The sequence below is a fragment of the Littorina saxatilis genome, linkage group LG17, assembly GCF_037325665.1.
Source record: "Littorina saxatilis isolate snail1 linkage group LG17, US_GU_Lsax_2.0, whole genome shotgun sequence".
Taxonomy (NCBI): domain Eukaryota; kingdom Metazoa; phylum Mollusca; class Gastropoda; order Littorinimorpha; family Littorinidae; genus Littorina; species Littorina saxatilis.
The window spans coordinates 63,490,861-63,512,194 of NC_090261.1; the positions used below are offsets into that span (position 1 = coordinate 63,490,861).

The 21,334-nt window shown below is 45.9% G+C and overlaps 1 protein-coding gene across 1 annotated transcript in view; it reads right to left on the bottom strand.

Moving 5' to 3' along the window:
• Positions 1-1,399: 1,399 nt before the first annotated feature.
• Positions 1,400-21,334, bottom strand: part of LOC138952097 (uncharacterized) — a 161,183-nt gene continuing 141,248 nt past the window's right edge. The window contains exons 8-17 of the mRNA XM_070323691.1: positions 15,988-17,773; positions 15,232-15,335; positions 11,704-11,868; positions 11,155-11,307; positions 10,674-10,779; positions 8,838-9,025; positions 8,357-8,511; positions 7,509-7,686; positions 3,106-3,386; positions 1,400-2,556 (exon numbers count right to left, since the gene is read on the bottom strand). Coding sequence (XP_070179792.1) covers positions 2,316-2,556; positions 3,106-3,386; positions 7,509-7,686; positions 8,357-8,511; positions 8,838-9,025; positions 10,674-10,779; positions 11,155-11,307; positions 11,704-11,868; positions 15,232-15,335; positions 15,988-17,773 — 3,357 coding nt within the window. The 3' untranslated portion in view covers positions 1,400-2,315. The remainder of the gene's footprint in view (positions 2,557-3,105; positions 3,387-7,508; positions 7,687-8,356; positions 8,512-8,837; positions 9,026-10,673; positions 10,780-11,154; positions 11,308-11,703; positions 11,869-15,231; positions 15,336-15,987; positions 17,774-21,334) is intronic.

Here is a 21,334-nt window from a genome sequence, read left to right on the forward strand (position 1 = left end):
GTTATCGCCGGAAATGAAAGATCAGCAAGGTATCGGTCGTGACCCGATGCGAAAGAGCTGTCCCCCGAAGGAGAACGTCCAGGCGCCTCACGAGGGCTATCGGACCAGCTCTGCTTACCAACCGACGCTGAAGAGGGAGGACGCTGCTCCAAGCCGGAAGTGGAGGACAAAGACACGGAAGCCAATGCCCGGACGTCACTGCCAGATGCCGGAAACGCCGAACTGCTGGCGACGGAACGCTGAAATTCTGCCTGCACCAAGCTGCGGATTTCTGGAACCAGTGACTTTAACAGAGAGGAAACCAACGCACCTTGTCCAGGTGCTAACAAAGAAGACGAAGTCTCCGATGTAGAGACAGGTGCAGAAGTAACAGTAGCGCTAGGCGCCGCAAAAGAAGCAGAAGTAGTAACAGCGCTAGGCGCCGAAATTGGTACAGCCAACAAAGTGTTACGCTCTTGGTCTGTAACAAGTAAAGTTGCTTTGGAAGAGGAAGACTTAGCCTTAATTTTCCCCTTGGGGTCCGACTTGCCACGGCGCTTGTCTGAATCAGACATGTTGACAACAACACGTGGCAACGCGAAAAAATTTACTGAAACATAAGTCTAAACGACTGGAAAATTCAGTAAACACACGCACTAATGCGTTAACAAAATACTATAGCTAAACTTGCCCCACAAGCAGAGGCACGGAGAGCTACAAACAAAGTCACACGAGCTAGAAAACTAACTCACACAACAAAATGGCGACACGCAAGACACTGACACAAACGTCAACAACACGTGGCAAAGCCAAAAAGATTTACTGAAACGTAAGTCAAAACGACTGAAAAGACAGTAAACACACACGCTTACGCGTCAACAAAATACTAAAGCTACACTTGCCCAAACAGAAAGAGGGCACGCAGAGCTACTAGCAAAGTCACACGAGTTAGCTAACTAACTCACACAACAAAATGGCGAAACACGCAAGTCACTGACACACAAGTCCGTAAAAAACGGACAACGTACAGTAACGAAACAGCGCAAACAACCAACAACAAACGGGAACGAGCTCACCAAACTGTAGGCAAGGCGAGCAGACAAGCTGGGTAACGTGGCCGGCGGGTGTCACTCAAACACACAAGGTCAGCCACAGAGCGTCAAAAAGTGAACCGTCCTCTCCGAGGTGAAAAAGACGTATGATAATAGGCACGTGTTCCTAGAGGAAGTGACGTGGCATACACCCGTATGGGAGGTAACTCCCGGTGTACTGGCCCATTACCAAAGCTACTTTCACTTTCGTTTTGGTGATGGGGTTGCTTCCCTTTAAATTCTTTAGCCGGGTAAGCGTTTTTCAGTGATAAGCATCTCAGGTGACTCAATGCTAATGTGATTCGGAGTAAGAATATGATATTAAATGACCAGTTATGCAGGGACCACACATCGTCAGGTTACAGAGGATATTGTACAGGGACCCACCCATACTGTATGTACATGCTGTATTGTGTTGTGTGTCACATGACGACTCACACTGTCTTGTGTGCAAGTTGTGCTCTGTGAACATTCTACACATGCAGGGGCCAGCTCGCTCTGTGTAGTTCTGTACATGCCAGCTCGCTGTGCATTGTGTTCTGTACAATCCAGCGTGTGCTGTGATGTGATCTGCACAATGCCGCTTGCTGTGTGACACGCATGCTGTACAGTGTATGTGACACTCATCGTGTGTTGTACATGTGCTGGGCGACTGACAACGAGCCGTTTTTTTGTACAGCGGCCAGCCCGCTCAGTTGTGTACATATAACATGTATTCTGGACATGGTCCTCCCCACATACACATCATCCTCCCACCTCTCAACGCCCTTCCCCCGGGGGTCAGAGCTACTGGGAACAGTATGATACACCACTCACACACCCCTCCTATTCTGTACAGTTGGGCGTGCACTCAGCTCTGTACAGTAGCACACAGTTGTAGATTATGCAGCTTTGTACAGTACAACAATACACTACGTCAACCTTGTTTCAAACTTTCATCTTGCCATGAACCCAGCCAGCCAGCTAGCCAGCCAGCCGTGGCCATACTGACACACCAGTGACACTGCAGCCATCAGGACCAGGCAGCGTGCACCAGTCTCTCGAGGGACCCCAGTAGGTCCCCCCATTGCAACAATCCCACTTTTCTTCCTCAACACATTCAACCCAGCGCCAACTCCTTACATGAAGCCTGGCGCTTATAATATCACAAGTATGAACACAGTCTCTCGCTGCCGTGACCACGGCTAGCTCAGTCTCTGCTACGCATGATTGACTTTACGTCCACACGGGACCCACACACAGTGTTCACAGCGGCGGCGGCCCGTTGATGTGTCTGAGCTCTGGCGTGAAGGTCAGAGAGAAGCTGGCAAGGTCAGACAGGATGTCGGGGTCAAGGACGTAGACCAGGCCGGCCACCATGATGAGAGCCACGATCTGCACGGGGACGGAGCGAAGCCAGGACCACGCTCGGCCGCGCCGTGCCGCTCGGTACACACACCCCTCCTCCACCACAGACTGCAAGTCGTCATAGCAACTCAACTGGGACCTGAAAACAAAGGTGCACGGAATCATTAGCACAGCACAGTTTCACAGCAACATGTGAGGAACGTAAATCAGCAACACTTGCTGAAACAAACATTGTTTGAAGATAATCTAAGCTGCTGTATCATCACTATATAAATGTTTCCAAACTAAAATATCTATTTGTTATTTAGTTCTCTTCTTCTCCGTTCTACGGCTGCAGTTCCCATGTTGACTCGTGGGCTTTTACTTGTATGGCTGGAATTCCCCTCGCCATCCAAAGAGTCATGCTCTGTTGTGGAGGAAATGTAGTTTCACTGTGAAGAGTGATGGAAACTTTGCAATATCAGCTCCAATAGATAAGAGAAAGCTTTCTTTTTGTCTAACAAATGCATTGGTTGAACAGACTAACAAAACAAGAAACAGACATTGGCTGAACAGACTAACAAAACAAGAAACAAATGCATTGGCTGAACAGACTAACAAAACAAGAAACAAATGCATTGGCTGAACAGACTAACAAAACAAGAAACAGACATTGGCGGAAGAGACCAAGAAAAGCAGAAAGCCTCACATGTTCTTGTTGGCTTTGTATGACTCCTGCACGGTAGCAGCAGAGACGGCCAGACGACCCAGCTGTGATTGGTCGGTGTCTGTGGCGGAGTCCTGGTCCTCCACATCGCGGTACATCTGCCTGCAGCGCTGCGACACAACCTGCAGCTGGTTACGCAGGTCCGCCAGGGAGGCCAGGAACGCGCGCTGCGTGCTGTCGTCTGAGACACGCGTCAAGCGCTGTCGCATAGCCTGCAGCACGTGTAACTTGTCCTCGTACACACACAGGTTGCTCTGCAGCGTCTGAAACACGACACAATCTTGTGGTGAGAATAAGATCGTGAAGTGTGTGATACTGTTGAGACACAAGTGTGCGACACCTTTCTCCCTCTCATTACCGCATGATATATACACACTGCGGCTCTACACCATTTAAAACGGGATATAACCTTTCCTCAAGAGTCAAGCTTGTGACAGTTTCCTGCTCTTATTATACAATACACACACTGCACACACTCACTGTCCAACTGTACACACTGTACATACAAATAGTACAACTGTGCCCACACAGCTTGCTCTGTAGCGTTTGAAACAGGATGTAACTTTCCACCAAGACAGCGACACTTGTGAGAGTTTCCTGCCCTTACCACTTGATGCGACAGTCTGTTACAGTTGTTAAACTGTCCAGCATAAAACCACAATAGCTTCACTTCAATCTAGTTGTAAAACTCTGAACACAGGATGACACCATAACAGCTTGACTTCATGCTATCAGACTAGGACTATACATTTATTTCATCTTTTTAAAAACAATTTTTTCTAGATTACAGCAGTCCCTGCAATGTACGGCCCCCGGCGTGAGCGGCCACCTGACATGTACGGACACATTTGCTCGGCACGGAGTGTTTTTCTTCTATATTTTCCCCCCCTTAAACGGACACCTGCAAAACGTGGACGCGGACACTCATTTTCGGTCCCAACAGCAGGTCATACCTCCAATGTACGGACAGACCACGTCAAATTTTCACAGCAACAAAATCGATAACAGAGCAGTCCGGCTTTTGGTACAAAGGTCACAGCCACAAAGGCTAGATGACAGTATGTAAACTTGAGTGCAGTGCTGCACGTGTACCCATCAGGAGGGGGGTTGTTTTGGTCAGAGCAGCATGGCTAATCCGACTCCTGGTACACAGGTCAAAGCAAAGGTGTCAGTCTTGCGTTAGCTTGAGTGTTGAGTGCACGTGTACCCAGCAGGAGGGGGGGGGGGGGTGATTCGGGTCAGAAGTGGGGTAAGCACTTTGGTTTTTCAGTCTTTAGTAGGTTCTTGCTTTCAGAGAAGATGCCAACACGAAATTGCACTGTGCTCTTCTATTTATTGTCCTTGTCTGTCGGACATGAACGAGGGAAGCTACACTCATCGGAGTCACAGAGTTGACATCATCAGTACACAGCTTCACGGTGTGTCATGTTATGCATGCCAGCTGATGGTTGAGTCCAAAACTGGTGTGGTGGCTAAAGAGAGCTGCAGTGTATAACTTCTGTATAAGATCTGTTCATTCTTCATTTTTTTTTTATTCCCCCCACTACACACACACAATGTCAGTGTCAAAAGTAAGACACGACCACTTGGCTTTTGTCTCTCACTGAGTGGACAGGAGGCTGATACAGCTCTGACACCTCTCTACTTACAGACAGTGGCTGAGGGCTGGTGAAAGGGGGGGGGGGGGGAAGCGCTAGGGTGATATGGTGGAGACAGCTGGAAGACCTCTGGATATAATTGAAGAGGAGTACTCTTCCTTTCAGAAAAAGGTGTACTCTGCCTTGCAGATTAGATGTTTTTGGTGTTGGGGCTGGGTAAAGGTGGGGGGGGGGGGGGGGGGGGGGTGGGTAAGAGAGGGGTAAGGGGAAAGTGGAAACTGGACAGGGAAAAGTCACTGCCTGAAGCATTCAATATAGCCAGACAAAAAGAAATTAGGACATGCAGGTTTTCAATTGATATTTTTGCAAAGCATCTGCACAAGCATGTGTGCCTCTGTGAGTATGTGCTTGGCTGCTTTCATGGGGTGCCTGTGTTCTCAGTGATTTGACGATTTCTTTGATATCTCTTTTTTTTTTTTTTCACCATTGATTTAGCGTCATTTTTACAGGACAGTTGTTTTCCCTTTCAGTTATAAGTTGTAGTAGTTTGATGTTATTGTTTTAATACAAGTAGAGCTGGATCACGAGTAGCAAAGACTCACTCAGTCCGTCAGTGTGTTTGAGTGTGTGTGAAGGAGGGGGGGGGGGGGGGCGGGGCCGGGGGGCACCCCTCGTGACCGGCCACCTGCAATGTACGGACAGGTTTGCAATGGCCCAAGGGTGTCCGTTCATGAGAGGGACTGCTGTATCTTATATAACTATAAGTGGTCGTTGTCCATGAATTGTTTTTAATGCTTGTATGTTATTTCTTACGAGAAAACTTTTTATATGTAAAATGTTAAATTTTAATGTCTAATGTAAAGCGCCATGAGAGTGCCATTTGGCGGTGAACAGCGCTATAAAAGAATGTTTTATTATTATTATTATTATTACACAAGCCTACTTTCACTGCCAACAAGTGTAGGTGCCTGCATAGCATTTTAGTCAATCAATCAATCAATATGAAGCTTATATAGCGCGTATTCCGTGGGTACAGTTCTAAGCGCTTGTGCCTGCATAGCATTTTAGTCACACGTCTACAACAACTGCTACTAAACCGTCATTGTGATCTTCTGCCTTTCTTGGTAAGTAAATAATACCAGCTACTAACAAGTTTTTACTGATTCCTAAACACAGATGTGGTAAATCCATGATGACACCCCCCCCCCCCCCCCCAGCCTTAAGAGAGCTTTGCATGTTTGCAGCAAGTGAAACACAGCAGACACTATTGTGTAAACCGGCACGGTTGGCCTAGTGGTAAGGCGTCCGCCCCGTGATTGGGAGGTCGTGGGTTCGAACCCCGGCCGGGTCATATCTAAGACTTTAAAATTGGCAATCTAGTGGCTGCTCCGCCTGGCGTCTGGCATTATGGGGTTAGTGCTAGGACTGTTTGGTCCGGTGTCAGAATATGTGCTGCGACTTCTGTCTTACGTGTGTGGCGCACGTTATATGTCAAAGCAGCACCGCCCTGATATGGCCCTTCGTGGTCGGCTGGGCGTTAAGCAAACAAACAAACAAACAAACTATTGTGTAAGCTTCAATTCATTCCAATCACTAAAGGGATACACACATGTACATAGATTTGTGTTTGCAGGCCAACATCAGAGCAATACTGTCAATTTACTAAAATCATGTTTCAAATGTAAAAGGACTTTTCCCCCCAGATTTCTCTGACACATACATTTTCATCAATGAAAACAACAACCCAGAAACCCCAGACTGTTGATATGATTTGCAGTCTCCACAGAAGGAATGGCTGCGAATATAGGGGAACACTCCTTTTATCATTTCCTCATCGGTCAGACCTTTTCTCACATCTCTCTTCATAACATCTGTCAGACCTTTTCTCCCATCTCTCTTCATAACATCTGTCAGACCTTTTCTCCCATCTCTCTTCATAACATGTGTCAGACCTTTTCTCACATTTCTCTTCATAACATGTGTCAGACCTTTTCTCACATCTCTCTTCATAACATGTGTCAGACCTTTTCTCCCATCTCTCTTCATAACATCTGTCAGACCTTTTCTCCCATCTCTCTTCATAACATCTGTCAGACCTTTTCTCCCATCTCTCTTCATAACATCTGTCAGACCTTTTCTCCCATCTCTCTTCATAACATGTGTCAGACCTTTTCTCACATCTCTCTTCATAACATCTGTCAGACCTTTTCTCACATCTCTCTTCATAACATCTGTCAGACCTTTTCTCCCATCTCTCTTCATAACATGTGTCAGACCTTTTCTCACATCTCTCTTCATAACATGTGTCAGACCTTTTCTCACATTTCTCTTCATAACATGTGTCAGACTTTTTCTCACATCTCTCTTCATAACATCTGTAAATGTACCTCCATTTTAAGACCTGATATTGTGGGCTAGTTGAAGACCTGATATTGTGGGCTAGTTGAAGACCTGATATTGTGGGCTAGTTGAAGACCTGATATTGTGGGCTAGTTGAAGACCTGATATTGTGGGCTAGTTGAAGACCTGATATTGTGGGCTAGTCGAAGACCTGATATTGTGGGCTAGTTGAAGACCTGATATTGTGGGCTAGTTGAAGACCTGATATTGTGGGCTAGTTGAAGACCTGATATTGTGGGCTAGTTGAAGACCTGATATTGTGGGCTAGTTGAAGACCTGATATTAAGGGCTAGTTGAAGACCTGATATTGTGGGCTAGTTGAAGGTGGTAAAATGGGGGTCAACTGTAGCTAAATATGACAAGTTAAACCAGTCCACTCGCCCGTACCTCCAGTTCCTTGAGCACGTCTCTCTTGGTGACGCGGTGACCAGCCTCTCTCTGACACAGCAGCGTGTACAGTCGCTCGCGGTCAGTGGCCATCAGCGCGTCCAGCTCCTGCTGACCTTCAAGGTACTCCACCCACACCGCCCAGTTGTTCTCAAGGTCAAGCAGGTGACTGCTCACCCTGTGGATGACAAAACAATCGTGTAAAGCAACGCTTGGTATTTAACAGTCATGTAGTGCAAGGCTTGGTATCGTTTAAATGCAAATAGAACCACAAGCATATAACACACACACACACACACACACTCTCCTACTCTGTCCAAGCTGTCAACATCTGTCCTCAAAGATGACAGCATGACCGTTGCTACAATCACTAACGGAAGGATCACAAGAGTGCTATCAATAAAATATGTGTGGTATATATTTCATGACTTGATATTTGGTACTCCTTACTCCATATACCAAAAAAACATTCTGAAAGAAGGTGAAGACAAAGAATGTGAAGACAGAGAAGGTGAAGACAGAGAAGGTGAAGACAAAGAATGTGAAGACAGAGAAGGTGAAGACAGAGAAGGTGAAGACAGAGAAGGTGAAGACAAAGAATGTGAAGACAGAGAAGGTGAAGACAAAGAATGTGAAGACAGAGAAGATGATGAAAAAGAAAAGTAACTGAAAGAATCTTTCTTTCTTTCTTTATTTGGTGTTTAACGTCGTTTTCAACCGTTCAAGGTTATATCGCGACGGAACTGAAAGAATGGAGAGTTGAAGAGTTCGCAACTGATACAATGTATTAACAAAAGAGAGCAGTCCCAGACACAGAGAGACAACTAACAAAGGGAGACAACACTCACTTTTGCTGTGTGTCGGTAGTGGCCTTGTCCAGTGTGGTCAGCTCTTCCAGGAACTTGGCCACGTTGATTGCCGGGTGGTGCTGCACGAAGCTGTCAATCACACGCCGGTGCTCCCCGATCACCTGACGCTGCTTGTCCAACTGATCCCCCTTTACCTGGAACACACAGAAACACCTGTCTGTCAACACCTGGGCACCAAAAAAAGTCTCCAAACTTTTCTTCTTAAACCCCCCCTCTACACACACACACACACATAAACAAACACACACAGACAGACAGATACATACACACACACAGACAGACAGATACACACACACACAGACAGACAGATACACACAGACAGACAGATACACACACACACAGACAGACAGATACACACACACAGACACACCTGTGCCAGCAGAGCAGAGCAGACTATGCCGGACACATTGTACCATGGTAAAGAGCGGACTGAGAGGAGAGTGAAGAATGTAGAACGTACCCTGAGCGTGTTGATGGTAGTCTCCAGCTCCTCCCTGGATGCGAACAGGTCGAAGGTCAGACACCGCCGGGCCTCGGTCAGCGTGGACTTGATGGTCGCCAAGGACTCAGACACCGCGCTCAGCTGCTGGGACTGCTGGTGTCGATCCGCCGCCAGGGCGTGTAGCTTCTCCCACTGGTCGAGTAGGTCTGTAACCACACCTGGTACACTCAGACTTTATACTACAACTACTGTATAGATAACCACAACCAGGGCGTGTAGCTTCTCCCACTGGTAGAATAGGTCTGTAACCACACCTGGTACACTCAGACTTTATACTGGATCTTTGCTTATGTGGATGCATAGACACGCAAAATGCACTCAGACATTAATTCTATGCTTTACCTCTCATATCAAACACACAATAGCATGTCTGGTATGTTCAGCATGTATAATAACTTTTTTTTTAAACGGGATTGTGTACACATGCAAAACTGTGTTTTACCATTTGCATACATACACAGTCCACAAAAATTGCCTTCACAACTTTTACAGGCTCCTCTCAGATTCCCCAAGAGCACGTTACCTCCCTTGCCCCATGCACTGATGTCCCACAAGTCTCATTGAGCTGAATGTTATCAATGGCGGAAAGAAGCCCACTGCTGCATGTTATCAATGGCGGAAAGAAGCTCACTGCTGCATGTTATCAATGTCGGAAAGAAGCCTACTGCTGCATGTTATCAATGGTGGAAATAAGCCCACTGCTGCATGTTATCAATGGCGGAAAGAAGCCCACTGCTGCATGTTATCAATGGCGGAAAGAAGCCCACTGCTGCATGTTATCAATGGTGGAAAGAAGCTCACTGCTGCATGTTATCAATGGCGGAAAGAAGCCCACTGCTGCATGTTATCAATGGCGGAAAGAAGCCCACTGCTGCATGTTATCAATGGTGGAAAGAAGCCCACTGCTGCATGTTATCAATGGTGGAAAGAAGCCCACTGCTGCATGTTATCAATGGCAGTAAGAAGCCCACTGCTGCATGTTATCAATGGCGGAAAGAAGCCCACTGCTGCATGTTATCAATGGCGGAAAGAAGCTCACTGCTGCATGTTATCAATGTCGGAAAGAAGCCTACTGCTGCATGTTTCACTGAATTGTTACCAAGTTATACAGGCAGACTGAAACTTGCTCCTCTCTGAGTGTAGCACTGAGAACAAGGTCTTGACTAAGAAGAGTCTAGCTGTTTGTTGGTGCTTGGTGACGAGACACGCAGCAGCCAAGCCCAGTACACTTCTTCTTCTTGTCGATCACCAACCCCAGTACACTTCTTCTTGTCGATCACCAAGCCCAGCACACTGCAACCCCCCCTTCTATGACACACCAATTTAAAACTTAGGATTCTCCGTTAAAAACCTGTGTAAATGTACCCCCATCTTAAGGCACGCCAATTTAAACCTTCGGATTCTCCGTTGAAAACCTGTGTAAATGGACCCCCATCTTAAGGCACGCCAATTTAAACCTTCGGATTCTCCGTTGAAAACCTGTGTAAATGGACCCCCATCTTAAGGCACGCCAATTTAAACCTTCGGATTCTCCGTTGAAAACCTGTGTAAATGGACCCCCATCTTAAGGCACGCCAATTTAAACCTTCGGATTCTCCGTTGAAAACCTGTGTAAATGGACCCCCATCTTAAGGCACACCAATTTAAAACTTAGGATTCTCCGTTAAAAACCTGTGTAAATGTACCCCCATTTTAACAATCCCTCCTTTTAAAGACCTGGATTTCTCAGATTTGTTGAGGTCTTTATTGTGGGGTTCCACTGTACTGCTGACCGAGCTGTCGGTTCACACTCACCCTGCACCCGCTGCACGTCGTTGATGCCGATGTCTTCCTGCGTCAGGTGACTGCACACGTTCTTCATGCACACGATGTTGGTCTCGCACGTCGCTAGGATCTCCGCCTGAAAGTGACATCACATCACTATCAACATCGGTCACACATCATCCGACTCTTCTTCATTCCTATTTCATTTTCGCTGCAAAGTATTCCCTGCATGACAAACACTGCAGTAGCATCTTTGCAAACCAGTGGCAAGAATGTTTTTAGGCTTTGGCAGTAGGCAAAACTGATTTCAAATGGCATCAAACTTTGCCATCATTCTGGCAGAGCTGCCAAACTTTTTACAGAAGGGGGAAAGTTAATGCCAAAGACGATCTTAACCTTACAAAAAATATAGCATAAAATTTAAGGCCATTTTGGTGAATGTGGCAAAGAAAACGAATGCTAGCAAGCTCCCTGACTGGGGAAGGCATGGCAGATGACGAACGTTACTTACGTATTTTGCGTGCGCTGCCAGGCCGGAGCCCATGGGGTTGCTGCGCTTCTTCTTGAGCGAGCGGTCGACCAGCTTGAGACAGGACTCGGAGTCCTCCAGCACTGAGTGGAAGTCCTCCATGTCACTGTCACTGTCCTCACACCCACCCCCAATCTGAAACCACAATGATCACAGCTCACACAATCATGCTCATAAGTAGTCTTCTCACTAAAAATATTACATAGCTCACATTATGGCAGCGGGTGGATCATTGTGTGGATCATTACAGGTTTCTTCTGTTAGGAGGTGGGGGTTTGGGGGTAGAGATGAGGTTTGCTATGAAGGTAAAGTAAGTGTAACTATTCATGTCCGTTGGACATAACATGAGTTAGCCACACAATAATGACTGAGTCAGCACAGTAGTTTTAGGAATCAATAGCACGATAAAGACATGTTCGTGATCACTCAAAGACTACCAGTTTGTGTCACACACACAGAAACAAGGACACACAGACTGTAATAAACACACACATCCAATAGCCAACAAGTGACTGAGCACAGCAGACTGACCTGTTTGAGCTGCAGCTTGTTGGCGGTGGTGGTAATGGCGTCTTTAAGGACGGAGGATGTCTTGGGGACGGTGAAGGTGAAGTCGTCGTCAAACTCCATGTCGTCCACCGGCTCCCAGTGCAGCACTTCTTCCGTGGCGTCCTCGCTCGCCGTCGGGTACATCATCTGCCACAACACACGTGTCACTTTAGCCCATAATGTGTCTCACAATCACACAGTACAATACAGTGGAACTGCCCTTGAGACCACCTCGTGATAACAACCACCTGTCATTCCAATCACCCCAAAGGATCCCTAATGAGATTATTTCCTCTAGAATCCACCTTTCTACAAGGATCACGATAGGCGGGTCCCTTGTTGTTGTTACAGACAGGTTTGACTGTACGCTGCCCAAAGTTTGTTACCAAAAATAGTGTGATGAATTTTACAACTGAAATTCATGCTGTATGGGAAATTTATTCTGAATGTGGTATGTCTAGATATAGAACATTGTGCATGTGGTATGTCTAGATATAGAACATTGTGCATGTGGTATGTCTAGATATAGAACATTGTGCATGTGGTATGTCTAGATATAGAACATTGTGCATGTGGTATGTCTAGATATAGAACATTGTGCATGTGGTATGTCTAGATATATAGAACATTGTGCATGTGGTATGTCTAGATATAGAACATTGTGCATGTGGTATGTCTAGATATAGAACATTGTGCATGTGAAGATAATGACCTTTTCCCTGTGCCCGCCATTGACATGGTGTGCATCTTACTGATGTCATGAAACAATGTGTCCACCTTAAAACAGTCAAACCGCCCCTTTAAGACCATTGACATGGTGTGCATCTTACTGATGTCATGAAACAATGTGTCCACTTTAATACAGTCAAACCGCCCCGTTAAGGCCATTGACATGGTGTGCATCTTACTGATGTCATGAAACAATGTGTCCACTTTAATACAGTCAAACCGCCCCTTTAAGGCCATTGACATGGTGTGCATCTTACTGATGTCATGAAACAATGTGTCCACTTTAATACAGTCAAACCGCCCCTTTAAGGCCATTGACATGGTGTGCATCTTACTGATGTCATGAAACAATGTGTCCACTTTAATACAGTCAAACCGCCCCTTTAAGGCCATTGACATGGTGTGCATCTTACTGATGTCATGAAACAATGTGTCCACTTTAATACAGTCAAACCGCCCCTTTAAGGCCATTGACATGGTGTGCATCTTACTGATGTCATGAAACAATGTGTCCACTTTAATACAGTCAAACCGCCCCTTTAAGGCCATTGACATGGTGTGCATCTTACTGATGTCATGAAACAATGTGTCCACTTTAATACAGTCAAACTGCCCCTTTAAGGCCATTGACATGGTGTGCATCTTACTGATGTCATGAAACAATGTGTCCACTTTAAATACAGTAAAACGGCCCCTTTAAGGCCATTGACATGGTGTGCATCTTACTGATGTCATGAAACAATGTGTCCACTTTAATAAAGTCAAACCGCCCCTTTAAGGCCATTGACATGGCGTGCATCTTACTGATGTCATGAAACAATGTGTCCACTTTAAATACAGTCAAACCGCCCCTTTAAGGCCATTGACATGGTGTGCATCTTACTGATGTCATGAAACAATGTGTCCACTTTAAATAGTCAAACCGCCCCTTTAAGGCCATTGACATGGTGTGCATCTTACTTTTTGTTTGTTTGTTTGTTTGCTTAACGCCCAGCCGACCACGAAGGGCCATATCAGGGCGGTGCTGCTTTGACATATAACGTGCGCCACACACAAGACAGAAGTCGCAGCACAGGCTTCATGTCTCACCCAGTCACATTATTCTGACACCGGACCAACAAGTCCTAGCACTAACCCCATAATGCCAGACGCCAGGCGGAGCAGCCACTAGATTGCCAATTTTAAAGTCTTAGGTATGACCCGGCCGGGGTTCGAACCCACGACCTCCCGATCACGGGGCGGACGCCTTACCACCAACCGTGCCGGTGTGCATCTTACTGATGTCATGAAACAATGTGTCCACTTTAATACAGTCAAACCGCCCCTTTAAGGCCATTGACATGGTGTGCATCTTACTGATGTCATGAAACAATGTGTCCACTTTAATACAGTCGAACGTCCCTTTAAGGCCATTGACATGGTGTGCATCTTACTGATGTCATGAAACAATGTGTCCACTTTAATACAGTCAAACCGACCCTTTAAGGCCATCGACATGGTGTGCATCTTACTGATGTCATGAAACAATGTGTCCACTTTAATACAGTCGAACCGCCCCTTTAAGGCCATTGACATGGTGTGCATCTTACTGATGTCATGAAACAATGTGTCCACTTTAAATACAGTCAAACCGCCCCTCAAAGGCCATTGACATGGTGTGCATCTTACTGATGTCATGAAACAATGTGTCCACTTTAATACAGTCAAACCGCCCCTTTAAGGCCATTGACATGGTGTGCATCTTACTGATGTCATGAAACAATGTGTCCACTTTAATACAGTCGAACCGCCCCTTTAAGGCCATTGACATGGTGTGCATCTTACTGATGTCATGAAACAATGTGTCCACTTTAAATACAGTCAAACCGCCCCTCAAAGGCCATTGACATGGTGTGCATCTTACTGATGTCATGAAACAATGTGTCCACTTTAAATACAGTCAAACCGCCCCTTTAAGGCCATTGACATGGTGTGCATCTTACTGATGTCATGAAACAATGTGTCCACTTTAATACAGTCAAACCGCCCCTTTAAGGCCATTGACATGGTGTGCATCTTACTGATGTCATGAAACAATGTGTCCACTTTAAATACAGTCAAACCGCCCCTTTAAGGCCATTGACATGGTGTGCATCTTACTGATGTCATGAAACAATGTGTCCACTTTAAATACAGTCAAACCGCCCCTTTAAGGCCATTGACATGGTGTGCATCTTACTGATGTCATGATACAATGTGTCCACTTTAATACAGTCAAACCGCCCCTTTAAGGCCATTGACATGGTGTGCATCTTACTGATGTCATGAAACAATGTGTCCACTTTAATACAGTCAAACCGCCCCTTTAAGGCCTCCACAAATGTGATTTATTGAGGTGTTGATTTGAAAGCTTGATATTGTGGAAGTTGATATTGTGGAAGTTGATATTGTGGAAGTTGATATTGTGGAAGTTGATATTGTGGAAGGTGCCAGGAGACTGGTTCCTCGTGACTCTGGCTGACTCCTGTCACAGTCACGTGGTCTGGCACCCGTTTGTTTGTCATCACAGTCATGTGGTCTGGCACCCGTTTGTTTGTCATCACAGTCACGTGGTCTGGCACCCCTTTGTTTGTCATCACAGTCACGTGGTCTGGCACCCCTTTGTTTCTCACATGACAATCAAACACCACAACACTCAAATCAATCAAGTAACGATTCACTTTAAATCAAGAGCATGCTCATCTTCTAGTTGTCTGTTTAAAATGAAAGCAGTAAAAACTACTTTAATGTCAGCTTGCTGACCTGATAGTTGTCCCAGGCGTTCTCGGAGAAAGAGCCAGTGCTGTTGTGCGGATCTTCGTCGGCCGACGTCATCATCTCATCCATGGACGCCGTCACGTACTCGTCTGCAACATGCAACACACACTTCATGCAACATACAGCGTCCAGAGATAAGTAAGTGTCAGCAATAAAAGCTGGTCCTTGTGTACGACTGTGTATGTAAGTGTAAGTCATACAATGAGCAACATATGAGATTGCGGCCATCATCTTTTTTTGGAGGATGAAAGTCGCTTGTCCATTTTATTGCTTGTTATTCTCTCAGGTTCCGCATTACTCTCACTTACTCTATTACGCATGTTGTAAACATTTACAGTGCTTACTTCCCTTTGTTTATCAGATCACGCAACATCCACATCATGCAATGGCTAGATGCTATTTAAAAAATGACGCACAAAAGTGCGAGATAAAATTCCATCTTAGCATATTCACTTGCTTCAACATTTTTGTTGACCCCCAAGTGAACCAGCTACACTGAGGTTATAAGTTGTTTGACTGAAATGAACAGCTGACTAATCTCAGAGTTAAAGATTACCATTCTTTAAATGAGAACTCATCAGAGACTCGTGCATGACAACTCTAATTGACCTTTTTCTCTTCAACACACTTACATCCACACACCCAGACACAGAAGGATCAGGATGTACCTACACATCAACATTTTCAACCTAAAGACAAACACTGAAGAACACACATCACACCAGACGGACAACACCTTACCTGTCGTCTCACTCTCTGTCTCCAGCAGACAGGGCGGTCGCCCCTGGCTACGCAGACGCTCCACGGAGTCGTAGACTAAGGTACGATCGTCGTCATCATCCTCTGTGGACACGGCCACGCGCGTGGCGGACGACCTTGACGCCTGGCTGTCCGTGGCGCTGGAGGAGGACGAGTACTTGAGCTTGCGCTTGGTGGCACGCGGCGAGGTCTGTTCACTCCCTTCGCAGGCAGACACGGCACGCTGGTACACTCTGCTGCGTGCTCGCCGGGGGAAGGTGGAGGCATGGGAGACCGACACAAAGTGCGAGGACGAAGAGTCGGTGTCGGTGTGGGGGTGCTCCCGGTCGATGGCACTCTCCGAGGTGGACAGCGGGTTGAAGTCCATTTTCTTGTCGTCCTGGAAGCCCACCACGCTCCAAGGCCGGTCCTTCTTGCCGCCCCGTGGGCCCGTCTGCTTTCTCAGGCGAGCGGTATCCACGGTAACCGGGGCCGACATGATGGTGGACACGTCCTCCAGGCTGGTCAGATCGGCGGTGCCGTCCAGGGTGATGACGCTGTCGAACAGGGTGTCGTCCCCATCGTCCGTTGCCGTGGAGAATTCCTCCCCCGCGCTGTCATCACTGTTCTCGCTGCTGGCGTCGCACGAGCTCTCCACGCTGCTGGTTGCTGTGTTGACAGTCTGCGTCTGTTTGGACGGCGACGTCTTTCGCTGGGGGGAGGCGGGGGCCGCCGGGCGAGGGGGTGTCATCACCAGGTCCTCCGCGTGGTCAATCAGGTAGCGGATCTTCTCCTGCGACTCTGTGGCGCTGTCAGACTCTGACCCCACCAACAATAGGGGCTGCTCTGTCATGCTGACTTTCCTTTGATCCACCAGCCCGGCCCCCTCCCTCTCTGCCCGGTCACACTCGTCACTGCTCTCCAGCCATGACTTGACCTCAATGTCTTCTCCACTGTCCCGCGCAGTGCTGTTGGTGTTGATGTTCAAACCAGTCTCTCCCGCTGGCTCCGTCCTGCTGACACCCACAGAATCTCTTTCACTGTCCCCACCTCCCTCTCTCTCCTGCCCAGGGAGCTGTCCCGCCTTCACCCCCATCACCACCCGGGCCACGTTCTCCCGGTCATCCGTGGTGTTGCCATCATCGGTGGTGGTGGTCTTGTCGGTGGAGTCCAGGTCGACGTGGGTCATGCAGTAGTAGTCCTGGCGCACGCCACCAGGGGGCGGGATGGCCATCTTCTCCCCCAGGGGGCTGTCGCTCGACACCTCGATGATGCCTGCGTATCGACACTCCATGGCGATCTGTTGCTGCATGGTCTCCGTCTCGTCATTGCTCTGACTCTCGCTGCTGTAGCCCACGTCCCGCGCCTCGGGGCCCCCCTTCCTTACCCCTCTCACCTCCACCTCACCCTCGCTGAGGGAGAGGTCGGGGCGACCTTGCAACAGTGACACTCCCCGAGGGGAGTCGCCCATCTTGGACTCGCACTCGCTGATGTTGGCGCTGTCGCCGCTGCTGCGGTCCAGGAAGTTGGTCAGCTTGGGTGATGACAAGGTCGGCGAATTGAGCGAAGATCGTGTGAAGGTTGGACTGGGCGAGTCCTCTATGAAGCGTTCGGATCGCGTTCCAATGAAGAGGAGGCTGTCATCGCTCAGCTCCAGGAGACTTCCGTTGCTACCGCTGGTGATGTTGCCGCTGACCTGAAGGTCAAGGTCACTGCCGCCACCGCTGCACGACTCGTCCAAGGTGGGCAGGTTGAAGCTGCTGAAGTTGAGGCCCGAGCCATAGAGACCCTGAAACACACACAATACACATGGCTATCAACAGCATGTCATGACAACAAAACAAATCTGATCCATTAAAGAAAGAACAGAGAGAACTCAGAACTTTATTACATAAGGATAAAGGTTTTAGGCTTAGCCTAATCTTCCAACCTGTCCTTGGAACATATACAGAGAATAATTGTAAACGAAAGCAAAGACTGCGCACATACACACACACACACCCACGTATACACACACACGCACACACAAACTCACACACACTTATGCCCACACACACACATGCTCGCGCGCGCTCGTATACCTACACACATGCACATGCTATTAGTTCATACCTAAAAGGAACAGTATCTAATCAAAGTATTAAACTAGTAAAACATCAAAATAATGGTCGAGTATAAACATAAAAAACAAAACACTTAAGAGCATTGCATACATTATCCGAGTACACAATGGAAACTAGACATCAGGGGCAGTTTATAGTGTGATCAAATGTGTGTGCAACTGCCTTTTAAAGGCCTTTAATGATGCGGATCGTTTGATTTCTATTGGCAAAGAATTCCACAGAGATGATCCTGAAAAAGCTAAGCTGGATTTATAAAGATCTATACGAGGAATTGGAGGAAGTAAATTTTGAGACCCATACCTCTTCGTAACATGTGTAAAATAGGATTGCACATAACTGGGCACATCACCATGAACTAATTTATACATAAAGACAGCCTTATTGTATGCAAGGTGGGTTTTTAGGGGAAGGAAATTAAGGCTGTTTAACTTCATTTCTGTAGACATGTGCGATTCATACAGGATAAGTTTTGCAGCACGACGGTACAAAGAATTGAGTTTTAAAAAGTGAACATCACTGCAGCCATCCCACAATGTCGAAGCAAAATTAATATGAGGCATTATATGAGCATGAACGAACATTTTTAATGTTTCATACGTCGCATAATGTTTGAGTTTTGACAACAAATACAAATTCCTTGATAACACTTTGCAGAGGTTGCTTATGTGTGTTTGCCATTTCATTTCTTCATCAACAGTTACACCAAGTATGCGATGTTCTTTAACTTGCTGTATTTGAGTTGTACCTAAGGACAGTTGTAATTTAAGAGGACTTAGCTGATGCTTTTGTCTTGTGGTAATAACAATGCTTTTAGTTTTTTCTGGGTGCAGTATCATGGCATTTGATGTGCACCATTTCGCAACTTCGTCCAAAGTGTTCTTCAGGGAAGAATTTACTGATTCCAACGAGGTGTTACTGGTATGAATAGACGAATCGTCTGCAAAAAACTCGCATTTGACTTTATCATCCGATACATGTAAAGGCAAATCATTAACGTAAATACAAAAGAGAATAGGTCCTAATATAGACCCTTGAGGGACGCCATGTCTTCCTAGTGCAGTAGACGTATTCTGGCATTGTTGAGTGACATACTGTGTCCGGTCAGCAAGATACGATTTAAAGAAGTCACAGACCGAATCGTTTCTCAAATAATAGTGTAATTTTTTCAGCAATATGGAATGATCGACTAAGTCAAATGCTTTCTTAAAATCCAAAAACAATGCTCCTGTAACTTCAGACTTGTTCATTGCTGACAGCCAAGCTTCACAGAGAGACGTAAGAGCTGTGTGGCAAGAATGCTTGGACCGAAAACCGGATTGAAACTGATGGAACAAATTTTGTTCTTCCATGTAAGCAAGAAGATGCTTGTGCACATGCCTTTCTAATGGTTTTGACAAAACAGGCAGCAAAGAAATGGGTCTAAAATTACTTGGGTCTGAGAGATCTTTACATTTGGGAAGGGGTATGACTTTGGCGCTTTTCAATTTAGACGGAAAAAAGTTCTGCTCAATACTAAGGTTATATACGAACGTGAGCGAATCCACAATATACGGTAGAGAAAGCTTCAATAACTTCACGGGTATTTTATCAGGACCCATGGACTTTTTATTCTCCAGGTTTTCAATAAATGTTCCGACCTCATGAACTGCAATCGGAGGAATGATAAACGCTTCATTGTTTATTCTGTTCCGCTGACAGTATTCGTCCAATTTTTCAAAACAGTCATCTGTATCCGGAGAATTTGTTTCTGCCACAGAAGCCTTCAATTTATCCGCTAAAGATATAAAATGATTATTAAATTCTTCCGCAGATAGTTTTGTTAGATTAGCAGTTGACTTTTTCCTAGATTTATCAAGGATTTCATTTACTGCCCGCCAAATTGTTGCAGTATCGGAAAATAATTTATCAAAGTAACCAGTTTTTGATTGCCTCACACGGTTTAACACCAGTCCTCATTCCTCTGCTGTTTATATTCGTCTGTCATCTTATTTTCCTTGAAATAATCTCTCAGAGCCATCGCCTCTATAATATCTGATGTTAACCAAGGCGGAAGTCTGGCATGTTTTACTCTATGCTGACGCAGGGGCACGTGCTTATCTATAATTGTGCTTAAAATGCTATACAAGTGATCAAAAGCATCATCTGCAAGACTGAAATCAAAAACGCTCTGAAATGGAGCTTCACTAAGATCACGAAAAAATGCAGACTCATCAAAATGTCTAAAACTTCTGTATTCTATGGTCGTGTGGCCTTTTGGTCCTGATTTAGGCAAGCGCATCGAGACCGAAAAAAAAATAGGCATATGATCGCTAATACTGGAATTGGACACATGATACACATTTGAAACAATCTTCTTATTATCAGTATATATGTGATCAATAAGAGTGATCAATAAGAGTTGCAGTTGTGTCTGTTATTCTTGTTGGGTTCAGAACCAGTTGATGAAGACCTAATAAAGTTGTTGTTGAATTCCATACTGTTTGAGGCTTATTCAGATTAATATTAAAATCTCCAAGCAATACAATATCTTTATTGCGTGATTTGACTTTATCCATCATCTGAATGAAATATTCTGACCAAATCGACGTTTCGGCAGGGTTACGATATATATAACCTATGAGCAGAGGCGAGGATTTACAGTTTTTTACTTCAATCCAAATGCACTCAATATTGTCGTCCTCTAAATCAGTTCTTCGTGTTGCAAATTCAGAAATTGATTCATGAATATAGACTGCAATGCCTGTCTGATTCTTCCTTGCGCTGTCGCGTCGCAAAACAGAGTATTGGGGAATGTAAATCAAGTTATCGGCAATTCTCGAGTCGAGCCGTGTTTCGCTCATCCCAAATACATGAACTGGCTTTGAGCTTTGGTTTAGCGGCACGCATATATCAGGCACTTTGTTAACGAGATGATAGACATTAAGATGTCCAACCTGGAGAATGTGTTTTGACACGTTTAAAGCCATAATATAACAAACAAAATTATTTTTAAATTATTAAAAGAGAGAGAGAGAGACTGAGAGAGAGTCTATGAGACAATAAAAGCAATGAGACTGATGAGACATTTGTGGAAAGGCAAGAGGTGCAGGAGAGGTGGGGAGGGGGAGGGGGAGGGGCTGGGACCTGCAGACATAAGAGCATGAAGCAAAGCCACATCAACACAACGTGCAAAAGGCAACAACTGACAAACAGGTAACAACTGACAAACAGGTAACACAAACAGGTAA